We start from the raw sequence: 21,706 nt of genomic DNA on the forward strand, positions 1-21,706 counted from the left end.
ACTTTCCTTATTTCCTTATCTCCTTTCCTTCACGACCACCGTTGGCTGAATGCGCTGGATAGGTTACGGTCTATCAAGTGTTTTTAGATCAGTGGTTGTGAGAGAGACGAGGAGAGGTCGCTTTTCAAGGTTTTTGGGATAGTCTCTGTCATGTATTGAGTTGGACGTTGATGCTAACTGTTGTTGAACCTCTGTTTCTTTACAGGAGGTTGGAAGCATCATTGGAAAGGTAACTATCATGTTCATAAACACATCACAATCGTATGAATATTACAAAACTGTTTTAAGACGAGTACATTTTTTTAATGTGACATCTCTCCGATTTTTTAACTGTTGTCTGTCTGCTGTCTGTTTCTTGTCTGTCTACTGTCTGTCTTTTCAGAAAGGAGAGACAGTGAAGAAGATGCGTGAAGAGGTAAGTGCAGTATGTATCCCATAATGCACCTTACCCAGTTTAAGAATGCATATTAAATGGATAGTATTCCATTTAGTACTTCATGATCTATTTGATTTATCTGACTGTGTCTACTGTTTGTTTGACCCACAGAGCGGTGCACGCATCAACATCTCTGAGGGAAACTGCCCAGAGCGGATAGTTACCATCACCGGACCCACAGATGCCATCTTCAAGGCCTTCGCCATGATCGCATACAAGTTTGAAGAGGTATCTAGCGTACATATTTCCCTCAATCTCCTCTTGGTCGTGCTTCATTTTACAACGGCTGTTTTACAATTTTGTGGCAGTTTTAAAATTCTGTTACACCAGGTATTTTAATACAATACTATTATACTAATATGATCTTTATGGTTTCTTCCCAGGATATAATCAACTCTATGAGCAACAGTCCAGCCACCAGCAAGCCTCCTGTCACCCTGCGCCTGGTTGTCCCAGCCAGCCAATGTGGCTCCCTCATAGGGAAAGGAGGCTCCAAAATCAAAGAAATGAGAGAGGTAAGGAAGGGCATAATTAGTGATAATGATTGATTGAATTTACTTGACAATTTATTAGTTAGTTAATGATTAATTGGCAAAAAAATGCACATTTAGCCATTACATTTTTATTAGTCGTTTGTTTAGGAATCGTTCCTTTCTGGCTTGAGGACCAGCTATTTTTCATTGCACCTTACACAGTACACATGCTCAATAACAGTCTTCCCACTTCAGTCCACAGGTGCTCAGGTACAGGTCGCAGGGGACATGCTGCCCAACTCCACTGAACGAGCAGTCACCATCTCAGGAGCCCCGGAAGCCATTATCCAGTGTGTCAAGCAGATCTGTGTTGTCATGCTAGAGGTAGAGTATGGAGGGATGAAGGAGGAGGGTCTGATTCAGGAAAAATACATTCACACAGACCTTAGGAATCAGCTAGAATGTACAACGTGGATGTACAATTTTTTTTACAGTCTCAAACATCTAAGGAAGGAATTAGGATCTTGGTCAGTATAGACCATGGGACAAAATGATTATAACAATGTTGTAGATGATGGCTTCCCAGGTTGCAATGATATAGCTGACCTATGAGGTAAAATCATGTGATTCCAGTTGTCAGTGTGCTCTTAGACACAACACCTATTTCATGTCACTGCATGCATCCACAGTAAAGAACAATAGTGTGATGTAGTGAGTGTCACAGACTGTCTTCTCCCAAGGCACTGTCCCTCAGTCTACAAAACCTCTTCCTGTCTTCTCTTCTTTCTCTCTCTCTCTGTCTCTCTCCCGCACTCTTGCTCTCTCTGTCTCTCTGTCTGTCTCTCTGTCTCTCTTTCTCTCGTGCTCTCGTGCTCTCTGTATCTGTCTCTCTCTGTTTCTCTTTGTTCTCTTTGTTCTCTCTCTGTCTCTCTCTGTCTTTCTCTCTCTCTCTCTCTGTCTCCTCTATCTCTCCTCTATCTCTCTCTTTACTGTATCCCTCATCCCACTGCTCTAACACTCTCTCTACCCCTCTTCCCCTCTCCTCCCTCTCCTCAGTCCCCACCGAAAGGTGCCACTATCCCCTACCGCCCCAAGCCTGCCTCCACCCCCGTCATTTTTTCAGGTGGCCAGGTAAGAGCCGACCCGCTGGGGGCCTCCACTGCCAACCTCAGCCTCTTACTGCAGCACCAGCCACTGCCTGTTAGTGTCACTTCCAGGTTTTATCACTCACCTCCTCACCACTGCCACTGCCTCTGCTGGCATGATATCATCACCACCATCATCATCACCACTACCACCATCAGAACTGGGCTAGCTGCCATTTCAGTGCCAGTTGACTCAGGACTTGATCCTAAACATGATCCAAAAATATGATGGATGGAGTTGCTATGCTGGCTGGTGTTGAAATGGAATTCAGCCCAATGCTGACCCCATTATCACACTGTGAACCCCGATGAGCACACATCAATTAGGTCCAATCACATTCCCCTGACAGTGGGTCCTCGACTCCTTCCTCCAATCACATCTCTCCCCAGCCCTCACGGTAGCCACTCCCACCTGGCTATTCTCAGCCAGTGCAGTTAACCTGAACCTGATTGATGTGAGGGGTGAAGAACTAGAGAGGGAGTCTAGAGGACAATGGAGGAGCTTGCAATATGATTAAAGAGAGCAGTCATTATTGTAAATAAAATTGTAAAATTAGTTCTATGCCTACCACATTATTTTCCTAAAAAATAAAAAATAAAATTGCCCTACTACCCAAGAAATGATCAGTAACATGTTTAGTACATCAGCAAAGTATTCGTGTGCAAGCTCCCATTGTTTATCCAACTCCCTCCAACAGATATTATATCACATTTCCTTATGAATAATTGCCTGTAATATGACATTATGACATTATCTCAAGTTTCACAAATGGTGACTTGCAAAAATGGAGCCACATAAAGTGGTCAGAGACTGAAGTAGACAGTTATGTTCCGTATTCACCTCAGTACAAGGGATATGATATCTGAATTGTTTTTCAAGGTTGCTCATAGATCTTTTTTTTTGTTGCTAGCATTGTATGTTTAATTTTGACATGAATTTAACTTGATTTCCATAAAAGATAATACTAAGACAGGGTTGGGGTCTATTCCATTTAAATTCTAGTCAATTCAGGAAGTACAGTGAAATTCTAATTCAAATTCTCTTAAATGTTTTTCAATGAGGAAATGTGGAATTGGAATTTGCTTTACTTTCTGCATTGACTGGATTTGAAATGGAATTGGCCCAACCCTGCTAAGAGAATACTGAAAGAGTTATCAAGTGACTAGAATCAATGAATATGACTGATAGATGTGGGGTCACGAATGTAGACCACTACCGCCCCTAGTGGAGGTATAGTGGAAGTACATGGACTTTCCCAAACTCGGGCCCCAGGACCCAAAGGGGTGCACGCTTTGGTTTTTGCACTAGCACAACACAGCTGATTCAAATAATGAACTAATCATCCAGCTTTGAAATTTGAATCAGCTGTGTAGTTTTCGGGCAAAAAACTAAATGTGCTTTCCTTGGGGTCCGAGGACCAAGTTTGGGAAACGCTGATTTAGCCACTTCCATCAGCAGATTCTAATAGCGTTGTATGTATCTCCCTCCTCTCTTTCCAGGCTTACACCATTCAGGGACAATACGCCATCCCTCACCCTGACGTGAGTTCTAATTCCATGAGACAGTCTTCTCTCTACACTCTACTCTCTCGTGTCCAATCCTATTAATATTAACCCATAATATTAATACTACCAATTCTGAAAAGTAATTTCTGTCTCTTTCAAATCTGAAATTACTCACAACCTCTGTCCTTCGTTTGGAGCCAAACTTCATAGGACTTGGCCTGTAGGAAAACGAGCAGAGGGACACAGAAAGAAAACAATTATTTCCTTATCACCCAGAATAATAAGGATACCGGTTGCTCAAGTGAGGAATGTGAAAGTTAAGTGCAGTATTTCTTCAGAGAGGAGGAGGTCAATTTCAAGGAATACCGCAACGTAGTCAAACGGACATGGTATGTTTCATGACTCCATGTTGGGTCCAAGTGTTTCAGACACAGACATCCATGAACTAAATTTCACATGGCACCATCCAAACACACAGAGACATCCTTTCTTCACCGACTCGGGCCAAGTCTTCTATGAGTTTCCTTTCTCTCTCTCTCTCCTCCTATCTGTGTCACTGCTTCTCCTGAATCCTGTCTTTCTTCTTGTACGGTTTCTTGGTGACAGACCTGACCTGTGTGTGTGTGTGTGTTTTAACGATGCCCTCATAGCTCTGCTGTCCCTCCTACCCCCCTCAGCAGTTGACCAAGCTCCACCAGTTGGCTATGCAGCAAACCCCCTTTAACCCCCTTGGACAGACCACCCCTGCCTTCCCCGGTACGTACCCACCTACACGAGAACCACCCTCTACCAAATCTCCTTCTCTTTTTTTACCTGTAGAGACACACACACACACTTCCTCCTCTTTCTCTATCTCTTCCTCTATCTGTCTTTCTCTGTTCATTCTCTTCCTGTCGTTCTTTGTGCTGCGCTTCCGATGACATGGCCACCTGGTGGTTGCTCTTGTTGACCTTTTATTTGCAGTTTTTCAAATATTTGGTTCATTTTCTTAATGTGCTTTTGTAGCGCCTTGAAGATTTTGGTCCTTCCGAGTTAGTTTTATCTGGGTCGGCGGGTAAATCTCCTCTGGTTTGAGAACCAACCCCCTTTCCAACAGAGAAGGAGAAGCCACAGGCTCCTCTCTCAAGACCTCTGCAGAAGCATCTCCAATCAGCGTTCCGACTATAGGTCTCCAAAGCTAACTGTCGCTCACAGCGGACGCCACCCTCCCGGTGCAAAACTCTATTTTATGCCGTGTCCCCTCTCTCGGTCTCTCTCTCTCCCATATAGCAGGTCTGGATGCCAGTAACCAGGCCAGTACTCATGAACTCACCATTCCCAATGATGTGAGTATGGGGGACCATGGGGCTTTTCATTTGACATTTGTCATCTATTGTCATGTAAGGGATGGGTAAGGTGATTTCACCAATAGTCAGTCAATATTTTAACAAACAGTTTTCAAATGCTTGCATGCACCACCATGGATATATTTGTAAAAATAGAACAATTTAAAAAAGGGGTCAGTGTGTCATGGTGCGTGTGACTTTGTCTGCATTTCATTCAGACTTTGCTATTCCCCTGTTTTAAGTCCCTCCGCCTCTTCTTCCCAGCTAATAGGCTGCATAATCGGGCGCCAGGGAACCAAAATCAACGAGATCCGTCAGATGTCTGGGGCGCAGATCAAAATTGCTAACGCCATGGAAGGGTCATCGGAGCGCCAGATCACCATCACAGGAACCCCCGCCAACATCAGCCTGGCCCAGTACCTCATCAATGCAAGGTCTGAGTCCTGGCAGACACACACACACATTACAATTGACAAAGGGGTCATTAGCTCACCTGTTGTCCCAGGGATCCTCTGTTTGTCTGTTTGTTGTTATTACATTATCTTCAGCTAAAGAATTTGACAGAAACAATAATGTACTCCCTTTCCCATCATGCCCTGTGGCAGATTCAGAGACGTGGCGGCCATGTGGAATGACCCATCCTCCATGACGACATCCTAAGGACCCAGCCCGGCCGGCCTCCACTCCCTCTGCTCCGCTCTCTCCATCTCCTGACCACTGAAGACATGATGTTCCTACCTAACTCCTGATGATGATGCCCTCTAGACTAATGAATCTGGCTCTGATAACAACTCCCTTGACCCTCCAGCTTACTACCATGATCGCTCTCTAATAAGAGACCTGTTGCTTTCAGAGAAACTGAAAAAATAAGTAATGTCTTTGTTTTCGTTGATTTTAGACCTTTAGACAAGTGTTGAAGCATGTTGAACGTTTATTAGGATCAAATTGTGTTATTCTGAATTCTCTCTCTATCACTCTCTCTGCTAGTGTTACAAAATAGGATTTCAATATCAGTTTGAAAAAAAATGTACAAAAAAAATGTAAAAGTGTAAAAACATTGGAAAAAAATGCTACTGTTCTATTTTCTAGGTGCTGGGTGATGCTATCGGCACAGTATGGTGGGATGTAGCCCAAGGATTACTTTATGATGCTCTTTTGAAAAGAGGTATTTTTTAGGTCAATTTAATCGTTCTATTTTTACCCCTATTCGGATCCTTAAAATGATCTGCTTACTAATCCGATCTCTACCCATAACTTTTTGCTGCATCACATGACCTCTTTGAGCCAATGGTATCACTCCTAGAGCCCTCCTTTCTATGTCCATTTCTTGTATTTTACATTATGACTTATACTGCATGTGTTCAGTAATGTATTGTATGTATTTGAGTATTCCAGTTTGGTGTAAGTGTTCCTATGGTGTTGCTATGTTATTGCTGGAGGATGGGCTCATTGTAATGGCTGGAATGGAATTAATGGAACTGAGTCAAGCATGTGGTTTCCATATGTTTGATGTGTTTGATACTGTTCCATTTATTCCATTCCAGCCATTACAATGAGTCTGTCCTCCCATAACTCCTCCCACCAGCCTCCACTGCTCCAAACCTTTTCCGCAATTATTTTCATGAGTTTTTTTTTGCCATTCACGTCTAGTCCTACTACCACCCCAAATGAAAAACTCTCCCTCACATCCTCCAGGAACCCTATTTATAGTATTTAAGAAGCATGAAAGGAAATTACTCAAGAAAAGAGTCATCAGTGGCTAAAAACTGTATCCTAACTGACTGAAAACTAAAATGATTGTTTACTCGATTTCTTAACCAAGACTACTGTGGGTGACCACATAGTCAGCTATGCTACGCTCATGCAATAGACAATTCAACTCTTCGTTATACTGTGGACTGCCTCTAGTGGGTGAGGAATTAGTTGGACTTAAGACTATTGCTGTGTCCAAATTCTCTTAGTTAGCTTCCTTTCGTCGTCTCCTTCACTCCCATGTCCACGACAGATAAAAGAGGCTTCAATGTACTACTCTTGAAGGAAAGGAGACCAGGAGAGGAAGCTGTTTGATATTATTGGGACGTGGCCATAGGTGTTTGGATGGAGCCAAATGTTTATGGGCCATGGAATGTTCCGGGGTTCATGGGGGAACCCGTGGGGCCTGGGCGGACGTGTTTACCCCCACGCCGCCACATTCGCGATTGTTCATCCATCATGTTATTTTATTATAATATTGTTTATTTAATGCTTTAGGTTTTGAATGTCATTATGCTTTTACGATGATGTCAACAGATTAGATGACAAAGTCATGTTGCTCGTTTTAAGTGATGATTTAAAAAAACTAATTGCAATTCTATTTATTGTTTCTTGGTGCATTATAATGACTGTTTTGGTTAATCATGATATTTAAGCTAGGTTTTTTTTGTGTGTACTGTATTGGATTTCAGGGTAGGTTTGGGCTATATTTGCTTGGATTAAACACGTAAAATTCCCTTCATAACAATTCTCAAGCTTATTCAAAGTATAGGCGGTTGTGACATGTCATGTTTGCAAGCCTGGGCTGAGGTCATATTCAGCATTGATGCATATGAACAGCCGTTGAATGTTATCCTCTCAACACAGGTCATTCATTCACTGTCCAACTGGTTTCAAGTACAGTAAAAACCATCCTGGTCTGGATTTTCATTCTGTAAGACTGGTTTGTTTCATGTAACTCCCTGTTTTGGTTTCAATATGCTGAGCCTGACTTTGGGTCTAATTTCAACCGCTTTCATCATATAAACGTGATACGTCAATGGACCAAATGCTGTACTGATGTACTGAACGATGCATAGTTGATTATTATTCTGCAATAATTCTTACATTTTGATGTTAAACTTAAGTAGTAGTGCTAGCCTTGACATTATGGGTTTGTGTTATTCGTTTAATTTAAAACTTTGTCATAGCTTGTAATTCAATGGAATGTTTGTCATTTAAGCAAGTTAAAATGTCTGTTTTTTTTGGCAAGCTTTTAGAACTGTTCAGCTTCTCATCATCGATTGCATTCAGACTAGGCAGGAATATTGAATTGTTGAAATAGTGATGCCAATGTGATTTCAATAACTTCAATATCCATATGTTGTTACAGTGTATTGAAACTGTATTTACACTGGCGTATATGACTGAGTATACACACCTACTGAAACAGACTAAAATGCAACTGATGCAATAATAAGGGAATGATGTGCAATTATTATTTGTATTTTTTCTTGTGCATATAATACAAGGAAAGTTTGTCATGTATTTACAACTCATTGTTGCTCCTTGACCTCCTTCCTTTCTGGACGGCGGCAGCAACAAAAATTGAAAAAATACATGAGATATTTTTTTTCGTTTTTGCTCCTGTATATTTTGCTTATTTAGGAAAATGTAACGGAGCTTGGTATATATTTTCAGTTGGATTATTTGCAATGAGCAAATCTATTTTAGGTTGAAGTGATTTCATTATTTAGGTTACTTTTGAAAATGTTTGTAAGTAAGAAAATGAATAAAGTTTTTTTTCTTCTTGTGAACCTAGGTTTGTCTTGTATCATTTTGATTTTCAATGATATCAAAAGGGGCTTGGTTTTTCTGTGTTGCCCATTAAAATGTTACTGTCAGTGGCAAAAATGTTACTGTCAGCGGCGTACATGCCATCTTGTATGTCTTCTTGAATGTCTCATCTTGAATGTATCATCCTGAATGTAACTTCTTGATGGTATCATCCTGAATGTCTCATCTTGATGGTATCATCCTGAATGTTTCACCTTGAATGTCTCATCTTGAAAGTATCATCTTGAATGTCTCATTTTGATGGTATTATCCTGAATGTCTCATCTTGAATGTCTCATCTTGAATGTCTCATCCTGATGGTATCATCCTGAATGTCTCATATTGATGGTATCATCCTGAATGTCTCATCTTGATGGTATCATCCTGAATGTCTCATATTGATGGTATCATCCTGAATGTCTCATCTTGATGGTATCATCCTGAATGTCTCACCTTGAATGTCTCATCTTGAAAGTATCATCTTGAATGTCTCATCTTGATGGTATTATCCTGAATGTCTCATCTTGAATGTCTCATCTTGAATGTCTCATCCTGATGGTATCATCCTGAATGTCTCATATTGATGGTATCATCCTGAATGTCTCATCTTGATGGTATCATCCTGAATGTCTCACCTTGAATGTCTCATCTTGAAAATATCATCTTGAATGTCTCATCTTGATGGTATTATCCTGAATGTCTCATCTTGAATGTCTCATCTTTATGGTATCATCTTGAATGTCTCATCTTGAATGTCTCATTGAATGTCTCATCCTGATGGTATCATCTTGAATGTCTCATCTTGAATGTCTCATCTTGAATGTCTCATCCTGATGGTATCATCTTGAATGTCTCATCTTGATGGTATTATCTTGAATGTGTCATCTTGATGGTATCATCCTGAATGTCTCACCTTGAATGTCTCATCTTGATGGTATTATCTTGAATGTCTCATCTTGATTGTATCATCCTGAATGTCTCACCTTGAATGTCTCATCTTGATGGTATCATCTTGAATGTCTCATCTTGAAAGTATCATCTTGAATGTCTCATCTTGATGGTATCATCTTGAATGTCTCATCTTGAATGTCTCATTGAATGTCTCATCTTGAATGTCTCATCCTGATGGTAACATCTTGAATGTCTCATCTTGAATGTCTCATCTTGAATGTCTCATCTTGATGGTATCATCCTGAATGTCTCATCTTGAATGTCTCATCTTGAAAATATCATCTTGAATGTCTCATCTTGAATGTCTCATCCTGATGGTATCATCTTGAATGTCTCGTCTTGATGGTATTATCTTGAATGTCTCATCTTGATGGTATCATCCTGAATGTCTCACCTTGAATGTCTCATCTTGAATGTCTCATTGAATGTCTCATTGAATGTCTCATTGAATGTCTCATCCTGATGGTATCATCTTGAATGTCTCATCTTGAATGTCTCATCTTGAATGTCTCATCTTGATGGTATCATCCTGAATGTCTCATATTGATGGTATCATCCTGAATGTCTCATCTTGAATGTCTCATCTTGAAAGTCCCATCTTGAATGTCTCATCTTGAATGTCTCATCCTGATGGTATCATCTTGAATGTCTCATCTTGATGGTATTATCTTGAATGTCTCATCTTGATGGTATCATCTTGAATGTCTCATTGAATGTCTCATCCTGATGGGATCATATTGAATGTCTCATCTTGAATGTCTCATCTTGATGGTATCATCCTAAATGTCTCATCTTGATGGTATCATGCTGAATATCTCATATTGATGGTATCATCCTGAATGTCTCCTCTTGATGGTATCATCCCGAATGTCTCATCTTGATGGTATCATCCCGAATGTCTCATCTTGATGGTATCATCCTGAATGTCTCACCTTGATGGTATCATCCTGAATGTCTCATCTTGAATGTCTCATTCTGATGGTATCATCTTGAATGTCTCATCTTAATGCTATCATTTTGAATGTCTCATCTTGATGGTATCATTCTGAATGTCTCATCTTGAATGTCTCATCTTGATGGTATCATTCTGAATGTCTAGTTTTGATGGTATCATCCTGAATGGCTCACCTTGAATGTCTCATCTTGAATGTCTCATCTTGAAAGTATCAACTTGAATGTCTAATCTTGATGGTATCATCTTGAATGTCTCATCTTGAATCTCTCATCTTGAATGCTTCATCTTGAATGCTTCATCTTTCATCTTGTATGTCTAGGAGATACCACTAGAGGGCCTAGCGATGCAGGAGAAGAACACAGTATCCATCAAATTAATTCAATTTTTATTTTATTTTTTATCTTTGATTTAGAAATGGAGGGCACCATTGAGACCAGGGTCTCATTCTCAAGGGAGCCCTGTGAACATCAACACAATACAATAGAACATACATCAAAATAACAACATCAACACAATATATTATACAGCAAAATAACAACATCAACACAATACAATATACAGCAAAATAACAACATCAACACAATACAATATACAGCAAAATAACAACATCAACACAATACAATATACAGCAAAATAACAACATCAACACAATACAATATACAGCAAAATAACAACATCAACACAATACAATATACAGCAAAATAACAACATCAACACAATACAATATACAGCAAAATAACAACATCAACACAATACACCATATAGCAAAATAACAACATCAACACAATACAATATACAGCAAAATAACAACATCAACACAATACAATATACAGCAAAATAACAACATCAACACAATACAATATACAGCAAAATAACAACATAATACAATATACAGCAAAATAACAACATCAACACAATACAATATACAGCAAAATAACAACATAATACAATATACAGCAAAATAACAACATAATACAATATACAGCAAAATAACAACATCAACACAATACAATATACAGCAAAATAACAACATCAACACAATACAATATACAGCAAAATAACAACACAATACAATATACAGCAAAATAACAACATCAACACAATATACAGCAAAATAACATCAACACAATACAACATACAGCAAAATAACATCAACACAATACAACATACAGCAAAATAACATCAACACAATACAACATACAGCAAAATAACATCAACACAATACAACATACAGCAAAATAACAACATCAACACAATACAACATACAGCAAAATAACATCAACACAATACAACATACAGCAAAATAACAACATCAACACAACACAATACAACATATAGCAAAATAACAACATCAACACAATACAATATACAGCAAAATAACAACATAATACAATATACAGCAAAATAACAACAACACAATACAATATACAGCAAAATAACAACATCAACACAATATACAGCAAAATAACAACATAATACAATATACAGCAAAATAACATCAACACAATACAATATACAGCAAAATAACAACATCAACACAATACAATATACAGCAAAATAACAACATCAATACAATATACAGCAAAATAACATCAACACAATACAATATACAGCAAAATAACAACATCAATACAATATACAGCAAAATAACATCAACACAATACAATATACAGCAAAATAACAACATCAACACAATACAATATACAGCAAAATAACAACATCAATACAATATACAGCAAAATAACATCAACACAATACAATATACAGCAAAATAACAACATAATACAATATACAGCAAAATAACATCAACACAATACAACATACAGCAAAATAACATCAACACAATACAACATACAGCAAAATAACAACATCAACACAACACAATACAACATATAGCAAAATAACAACATCAACACAATACAACACAACATATAGCAAAATAACAACAAACACAATACAACACAACATATAGCAAAATAACAACAAACACAATACAACACAACATACAGCAAAATAACAACAAACACAATACAACACAACATATAGCAAAATAACAACATCAACACAATACAACACAACATATAGCAAAATAACAACATCAACACAATACAACACAACATATAGCAAAATAACAACATCAACACAATACAACACAACATATAGCAAAATAACAACATCAACACAATACAACACAACATATAGCAAAATAACAACAAACACAATACAACACAACATATAGCAAAATAACATCAACACAATACAATCAATACAAGACCAATCAAAACAAACACAACCATCACTAGCTGCTGTATGGGATTGAACAGGAGATACAAACATACAGTATGTCAGTGGTGCAAAAAGCACCCAATTGTCATCGTTGAGTAAAAGTAAAGATACCTTAATAGAAAATGACTCGAGTAAAAGTGAAAGTCACCCAGTAAAATACTACTTGAGTAAAAGTCTAAAAGTATTTGGTTTAAAAAAAACTTAAGTATCAAAAGTAAATGTAATTTATAAAATGTTCTTAAGTATCAAAAGTAAAAGTATAAATCATTTCAAATTCCTTATTTTAAGCAACCCGGACTGATAGCCAGGGGCACACTCCAACACTCAGACATAATTTACAAACGAAGCATGTGTGTTTAGTTAGTCTTCCAGATCAGAGGCAGTAGGGATGACCAGGGATGTTCTCTTGTTAAGTTTGTGAATTGGATCATTTTTCTGTTCCGCCAACTATTGAAAATGTAATGAGTACTTTTGGGTGTCAGGGAAAATGCATAGAGTAAAAAATACATTATTTTCTTTAGGAATGTAGTGGAGTAAAAGTAAAAGTTGTCAAAAATATAAATAGTAAAGTACAGATAACAAAAAAACCTGCATAAGTAGTACTTCAAAGTATATTTACTTAAGTACTTTACATCACTGCAGTATGTCAGAAGTTGAGGTTAATTGATTATTACTTTGGACATCATTACAAGTCAAATATATCAGAAAAACAGTAGAAATGTACCTTATGTTGCCTTTATACCTGTGCAACAAGAAAATTGTAGTATTTTATTAGGATCCCCATTAGCTGTTGCTAAATCAGCACCTACTCTTCCTGGGGTCCATCAAGGGTCTTTGTCTCTGGCTCCAATGACAGACAAGGATAGAGGACAGTAGTCCATCATGATTTCATTCCTTTGGGTTTTACAGTAATAGTATTACAGTAATAGGGATATTTTAATATGTCTATAAGCTTAATGGGTGTGAGATGAGTGTCATATAAAAGAGGACAGTTGCACAGGGATAGAGGGCCCGGTGACAGATGCCTGGAGAGAATACACTGTCTGCATGCCAAGGCTCTATATTAACGTCTAAAGCAGGAGTATCAAATTCATTCCATGGAGGGCCTAGTGTCCACAGGTTTTTAGTTGTTCCTTTCATTTAAGACCTAGACAACTTATTAATTTGTGATCTTATGTCATCAATCAAGTACAAGGGAGGAGTGAAAACACGCAGATACTCGGCCCTCTGTGGAATGAGTTTGACATGTGTGGTATAAAGAATGGACTCTCCACATACCCTGTGTCATTGGCAAACAAAGCATTGAGGAAAGGTCTCGGTGACCGTTCACAATGAATCAATGACACTTTCTGTGTTCCAACTTTTTTGTCCTTGACTTGGGTTGGCAGGGTAACAGGGAGAACAGGAACTACCTTGCTTAGTTAAAGCTTTTTGACTGTAAACGATCTAACACATTCAAAAGCAGGATAGAAATGAGTTTTGGCTATCATCCCTCAGTCCCACTCACAGTCCAGGACACTGTTCTACAGAATGCTCTGGACATCTAGCCCTGGCTTCCATCCATGTGATCAAGGCAAGGAAATGAATGCCAGCGGAAGTCTATGGAATGGATCTTACACAAAGCCCTTGGATATATCTTTACCATGTCGTAATCCTCTCATCATAACAGGAGTGACACCTTCTCTTGTACAATCAGTGAAAACACACAGCGATGCATTGACTTTTTGAGTGGGTGTTGACCGAGGGAGGAAAGGTTTGTGCTCTGAGCGTGGTGGAAAACATAGAATGGAGGGGGAGTTAAGGGTGTCTTCGACCCAGACAAATGATCAGGTGTTCAGGGAAGCACGTCCAGGCAGGGTCCAGGCAAGGTGGTCTCACTGAAGATCGATCCACTTTCAGGAGGTGATTGGGGTCTTATTCAATGCAGGCACACATTGTCCAGTCAGTGTCCACCCCCTGCTGTACCACCCACCACTACCAGGCCTATAACTAACCCCTCATCTCTCTGTCTTCCTTTCCTATACCACATCCAAATCACTCCTCTCTCCTGGCTTTGTCTCTCTCGCCCTTTTTCTCCTTCTCTATTTCTCTCGCTCTCACTCTCTCTACTATGCTCACTCAACCATAGCACATTCACCTCCACTCCTTGCCTGCTCTCTCTCTCTCTGTCTCTCTCTCACTCCTCTGTCCTCCCCATCCATCTTTCATTAGGCAGGCCCTCTCTGGCTCATGTCCAACCTGACACCAGAGGACTACTAGAGGAGATAGACCAGGAGAGAGACCTCTGCACTGTACCTGGGGCTCTCTCTCTATGGGACATATCATTACTGCTGGAGTCAGGCAGCCACTGAACTGCAGTAGGATACTCAACGTCACCAAGTCTCTCTCCGTCCTCTCAGAGCTTAGCCAATCCACTGTACGGAAATTGAGAGTATTTATATAGATTTATAGATGCTTAAGAAACTATGACATTTTAAATGACGATAAATGTATTTTCAGACTCAGGTGAGGTAGACAGATGCAGAGCTTGTAGATGATCATGATTCATGATTATGGGAGAGAAGTGGTATGTTGAGATTGTTTTTGACGCAGGTATCTTTTGATTGGCTTGTGAAAGAATGAGAATGTTATGACTCTGTTCTTTCCCAGGGTGCAGTATGAAGCAATTCCATTACAGGCTACAGTCTGTGGTGTCCCCTCACAGTCAGTTGTCAAGGACAATATGAGTATAACTTTAAATAGAACATCTTCTATTGTTTGTCACATCTATATGCATTACACTACCCAAAGACAAATAAAGGCTTTATGGGTAAACCGTCAAGATAAAACTCCAACAACCGAGGACTGATTGGGCATACTGAAGAATTGTTGACTGCACCTCACAGTAGTCTAAGGGCTCTGGAAAGTCCATTTAAAGAGCAAGCCCATTTGATGAATATTGAATATAATATGATGATATCTCACGAGCACACCTTGTAGCTACTTTTCTTTCTGCAACAGCCTTCGTTGACAACAAACATTTGGTTTGTGTGTGTGCGCATGTGTGTATGTACAGCTGTGTGTGTGTGTGTGTGAGGTGCAATATGCATGTTTGTATGCTTTCAGATGAGTACATTCTGACTGAAAGATTGTCAATGAAGCTTAATTAGAGGACATAAAAATGGGCCCTCCTATTTGTCTCATCACAGTCATGCTTGAAGAAGAAAACCCAAAGAGAGAAAGGCAGGAAAATCACTCCCCCTGTTCAACAGACTCCTGGAAATAGCTTACTGAGGAGTGAATGCAGGAAGAATACAGTAATCACCGGTGTATTGAAAACTAAATGGGTTGATCCCAGAAGAAAATTAGACTCTTTATTGTTCAAGCCTAATATCCACAGTCCTTCTATTGTTCCACCCTCGGTTTGCTTCAGCAGCCACTGTCAGACAGGGACTCTCTCCTTGTGCGAAAGCAGCTCCAGTTGCGATTTTAGCATGTGCATCTAAAATCTGCAGATGCATGCCAGCAAAGCCACACTACACATCACTAAACAATACATTAATGGCACTATAACGGTGACAAACGGTGCCCATAAACTGTTCGGGCCTACATAAAGCTGTCCCAACAGAAGAGCTTTCTTTTCAGCACCATGGAGTGAATCCTTACCACCAATACACCTGATAGCTGATATGGCTGACTTGCTTAAACAAATGTGATTTCTAACGAATCCTTGTGGATTTGGATATGTCAATAAGAACCGCATTGTCTTTCAATAATAATGAACGCCAACATGAGTTTTAACTTTTGAACCATACACAAACATTATTACAGTAAATGCACAATGTTTGTTCTTATATCATGAATACAGCTCTAAGTATAAGCAACTGCAAGCAAACAAGCTGCGACGAGGTAGGACTAGTCCTTCAGCACTTTCAAAATGGACACCGACAGAAATTCAGATAGATGTTAGTTCAGATAAATTCAGCAAGATGTTGAGGCCTTAACTTTACTCTTCTTTAAGTCAACACAGAGAGAGAGAGAGAGAGACTTGACTTTTTGTCTTTCTTTACTAAAACAATCTCATTTCATTTAAAACTCACCCCCCCCCCCCCCCCCCCTTAAAAATAAAAAACAAAGATATATCCTGTACTGCATATATTTACCATACTCCCCTTTCTATCTACCACATGATACAGACCATCATCACAATACCCACTCCTACAACTGTATATCCATAACGTTCTTCTTTTGGTTCTACATATTCACCCAACACACTCCTCTTTCCCGCATCTCTGGCGCCATTTATATTGAGCGAGTCTACCCAAAGAGTCTCCATTAGAAGTGGGGGAAAATCCAGCAGAGAAAGAGACCAATAGCAAAGCTCAAAAAGCCCCAGTGTCAGAAAGAAAATATGCATCTAAGCAGTGTCTGAGGGTAAACCTTTATGCACTGTTGTGACCCACTTCCTCAACCTAAACCGTTTCCTGGGTGAGAGGACACCATGCTCCTCATTTTTCATAGCATGCTGTACTGATCTTACAAACTTTCTAGGATCAGAAAAAAAAACCTCAAGATTAACTTTTTCCCCTTAGTCTCATTCAGGAATCGTGTCAATTCTCTCAACGTGTACTTAGACCCCTCTGCTTGACTGGCTGTCAGCTCCGGGCCCATTGAAGAGGAGTCTGAAAAAAATAACTCCTCATCTTCTTCCTCAGACTCACTTTCCTCCTCATCTCTATCTGCCACCCTGACCACCTGCCCTTCATCTCTGGTCAGTGCATCACCCACAGCAACAGGGAAAATTTCCATGGTGCCTTTGTCCACACCCTTTTTCCTTTTCTGCTTGACACCCTCCTCCTCCCCCCCTCTAGTCTCTTACACTTCCCCACTATACTCTCCTCATCCACTAGCATAGCCTGACTAGACCCAGCATCATCTACACCACCCTCCATAGCATGACTAGGCCCAGAATCATCTACACCACCCTCCATAGCATAACTAGGCCCAGAATCATCTACACCACCCTCCATAGCATGACTAGGCCCAGAATCATCTACACCACCCTCCATAGCATGACTAGGCCCAGAATCATCTACACCACCCTCCATAGCATGACTAGGCCCAGAATCATCTACACCACCCTCCATAGCATAACTAGGCCCAGAATCATCTACACCACCCTCCATAGCATAACTAGGCCCAGCCTCAGCTATCCCACCATCTCTAGCCTGACTAGGCCCAGCCTCATCTACACCACCATCCATAGCCCGACTAGACCCAGCCTCAGCTACCCCACTATCTCTAGCCTGACTAGACCCAGCCTCAGCTACCCCACCATCTCTAGCCTGACTAGACCCAGCCTCCGCTACACCACCATCCATAGCCTGACTAGACCCAGCCTCAGCTACACCACCTTCCCTGGCATGACTAGGCCCAGCTTCTGCTGTCTGCATCTCCTTACCCCCTGCACTTTGACCTTGATTTCCCCCACTGGCGCTTGTACCCTCACCTTGTCTGCGGGCTTTATTTGGGCACGCAAAGCTCCAATGCCCCAAATCCCCACACTCAAAACACCGTAGACTATCTGTGCTGGCAAATCCTGCATAGAGCCCCTCCCCGTGCCTAAATTTAAAATGCACATTTAGTTGTTGCTCATTGTTGTTCAGAAACATAAACACTTGCCTCCGGAACAAAACAACATGCTTAAAGGCATCTGCCTGAAAGCCTGCTGACAGTACACGAAAACTGCTAGCAAACTTACCAAAACGACTCAGCTCTTTCCTGATTTGGTCATCCGTAATAAACGGAGGCACATTTGCAACTACCACTCTTGTCGAAGGGGTAGAGAGAGGTGAAATTGACACCAACACATCCCTTACAAATATTCCGCTAGCAATTAGCCTACCAACCAAATTAGCCCTTTTCATGAACACAACCACAGCTTTGTTCATTCTAGAAGCAGAATGTATAAATAAATAAATTCAGCTCCTACCTGTTCACCGACCGCGAGCAGAACCTCCTCCACCTTAACTCCATTCTCAGGTGCCCGACTCTCTAGTTAATTACATTTACATGATTAGCTCAATCAGGTGATATTAATTACGGAGAAATTATTTTATCGAATAGCATGTCATATCACTTAATCCGGCATAGCCAAAGACACGACAATGTCCAATGGCCGATGAGCACTGGTACCTTTTATCTATAATTCATCTTCATATGACAAGGATTGATAAGGATTTACCAGTAGATTGTCGACATGATTCATGACGTTGACCGCTTGCCTAGCTTGCTAGCTAAGATTTTAAAAGTAACATGATCAGTCCAATCAAAGCTACGGTAGATATAATGTGATTTGACGTCATTTTATCTGTGGCGAATTACCTTGAACCGCCTCGGATGGGCACTTCTAATGTAAGTCTTTGGCAGCACCCAAGGGGGCTTGAACTACCTAGCTCTCCCTATAGATTCTGCAGCGATGTAGTTCCCCCATGAGTGACAGAACACTGAGCCAATCACACCTACGTCTGTATATTCCTCCGGCTGCCCCTCACCACAGAAAGCACCGAGCTAGGCTGAAACACCTATGTTTTGGAGCTGCCTTACTCAGGAAAGAAACCAGAGACAGGTTGATAACTGCTGCTAAAAACACATGAGAGTGTCACAAAGTGAATCCCTCGTCACCTCTGCTTGAGGTGATATGAGTAAAACATGATAAGAAGTGGAGCGGCTTAAAGAGGATTACAGAGGCTATGGATAGGCATTGCGTTCCTTGATGCAACGTTTTTTGTACCACAAGCACTGTACCAGGAGATAAGTCTAATGCATAGGCACAAGTCTTAGAAGTCCTCAACAAGTTCTTAGTTGGGGCTGTGGGTTGATATATCACAATGCCTATACGGTCAACATTTTCAGTCTCAGCACTATATTTTTAATACATTTCCATTTGATAATAGGCTGTAAAATATCAGAAGAGAGTTTGAACATTAAAATAGCGCCTTTATGATAGTAAAAACACCCTTACAACACAATCTATAATATCATGAGTGGGTCTCTTTCTCCCAAGTCATGGATTCTCATCAATATCCATCAGCCAAAGGGGCCAGCTGGGACAAAGGTGAAGTACGGTCTTTCTAAAGTAATCTAATCATTATTGATGTCTGGCATAATAACTCAACATGTTTAAAGAGCCAGCTTCCACCAAGTCTAATATCATTACAACCAGCCATAAATCTATCCAAACCCTTAAGGGGATACAAGTTGAATCCATTCAGATTCGCTGAAGAATTTTGATGAAGTCCCAAGGCCCTGTAATAGAATAAGGGTCTGCCAATCTTGTTTAAATTGCAGAATTTGACATTATTGGATATCTTGCCTTGTACATTTTGATTTCCTCTCAGTGATTTCATTCCTCATCCTCCTCAACACTAAGGCTCCATTTACAGTTTTTCTCAATTGCTAAAACACTAAAACCCATTGGCTGAACAAAGTTCTCAGTTGCCTGGACTCATTTAGCTAATTATGCTGTTGTCAATACCTTAAACCATTTCACATGGTAAAACAGAATTTGCAGATCTCACTTAGACTTTTCAGCAAAACTCTAAACACATCCTCCTTCTCAAAACACATTCGGCACTCTAATGCACATGTCATCCATACTGGTAAACACAAGTGGCAACAATCAAATACAAATAGAGAACATATGTCATTGATTGAACACAACCACTCAAAATTGATTTAACCTGTTTCAAATGATGCGACACAACCAATATAAGCCAGTTCAGAGAGCAAACAGGTTGTTGAAGGTGGGAAGGAGAAAGTCTGAGAATGGATACTGTAGTACAGTGCATTGTAGGCTGTATACTGTACAATGGACAAATTGTATGGCCCTGAACATTGTGCTTTCCATTTATTAACAGTACTGACTGCTCAATAGATTTGGACTGGTTGCAGGTTCATATCAACAAAGAACAAGAATTACAGTATCACAGAGACAAATGACAAGTTTGTGAGATGCAGGGTACAGTACTGTAAAAATAGGGGTACAAGGAGGAGGAAGAACAAAAAACAAAATTGCAAAGAGCAAAGCAGAGTAGTAATTTCAGATACATTTTGAGCTACTATGATAGAACATGTTTTCGTTCATCAAAAGACAATGACGGAAAAATTTGTATATTTTTTTAGATTAAAAATGTACTTCTCCCTGAGAATTGTATGTTTTGAACAATGTGTTTTCTATTTTTCGGTGTATTGTTTACTGACTGCTTGAGAGTGTATATCATTTTGATCACTTTGTTTATGATTTGAGAGCAGTGTTTGATTTTGAACACAGGTAAAACTGTTTTGAGGCGAATGTTTCATTTTGCAAGAGGATTCAGAGGTTATGTAAATAGTGCTTGAAGATGAGGTTTTGTGTTTAATGTTTTCAGGAAATGGAGCAAGGTTTCAGAAATTGTGTTTTAGCAATGGAGAAAAACTGTAATTACAGATATGTAATCAGTACCAGCTATGGTCATGTGCCATATCACCAACCAGACATATGTGAGTGGCCTGGCATCTGTGTGTGAGAGAGAGGGAGAGAGAGAGAGAGAGAGAGAGAGAGAGAGAGAGAGAGAGAGAGAGAGGGAGAAAGTGAGGGAGAGAGACAGAAAGACAGAAAGAGAGAGAGACAGAGACAGAGGGAGAAAGTGAGAGAGAGAGACAGAAAGACAGAAAGAGAGAGACAGAGAGCGAGAAAAAGACAGCAAAAGAGAGAGAGAGAGAGAGAAAGTTGAGGGAGGGTACATTCTCAGACCCTCAGTCATTGTGGATGTGACACCATGGGCGTGGAACCCTTCAGTCAGCGAGAAGAACTAGTCTGGGATATGAGGGATGACACCTGGTGGCACAGGGCACAAACAATCAGCTAGGGGTGACTGAGGAGGCTGAGGAGAGGAGTGACAGCAAGCTGCAGTCCACGGTGGTAGCAGCCATAGTGCTGTAACTTAGTTTTGGTGGCTAAAGTAAGAGTTCATAGCAGTAGAAGTAAAGTACTTCTAGCCAATTGGAGTTTACCTTCTTTAATCTTGTTCTGAGGGCAGCTC

General features: G+C 40.1%; 1 protein-coding gene across 21 annotated transcripts in view; it reads left to right on the plus strand.

Moving 5' to 3' along the window:
• Positions 1–7,374, plus strand: part of LOC139412881 (poly(rC)-binding protein 3-like) — a 32,013-nt gene extending 24,639 nt beyond the window's left edge. For 4 of the 21 annotated variants that reach the window (XM_071159684.1, XM_071159683.1, XM_071159685.1 and 1 more), the window contains 11 exons: positions 206–229; positions 383–424; positions 548–664; positions 820–951; positions 1,165–1,293; positions 1,966–2,109; positions 3,555–3,596; positions 4,238–4,316; positions 4,830–4,885; positions 5,150–5,319; positions 5,491–7,374. In XM_071159684.1, the coding sequence (XP_071015785.1) occupies positions 206–229; positions 383–424; positions 548–664; positions 820–951; positions 1,165–1,293; positions 1,966–2,109; positions 3,555–3,596; positions 4,238–4,316; positions 4,830–4,885; positions 5,150–5,319; positions 5,491–5,545 (990 nt within the window). In that variant the 3' untranslated portion in view covers positions 5,546–7,374. Of the gene's footprint in view, positions 1–205; positions 230–382; positions 425–547; positions 665–819; positions 952–1,164; positions 1,294–1,965; positions 2,110–3,554; positions 3,597–4,237; positions 4,317–4,829; positions 4,886–5,149; positions 5,320–5,490 lie in introns of those variants that run through there. The other 17 variants (XM_071159692.1, XM_071159691.1, XM_071159699.1 and 14 more) reach the window with 15 other exon arrangements.
• Positions 7,375–21,706: the final 14,332 nt, after the last annotated feature.

The sequence above is a fragment of the Oncorhynchus clarkii genome, chromosome 7, assembly GCF_045791955.1.
Source record: "Oncorhynchus clarkii lewisi isolate Uvic-CL-2024 chromosome 7, UVic_Ocla_1.0, whole genome shotgun sequence".
Lineage (NCBI taxonomy): Eukaryota > Metazoa > Chordata > Actinopteri > Salmoniformes > Salmonidae > Oncorhynchus > Oncorhynchus clarkii.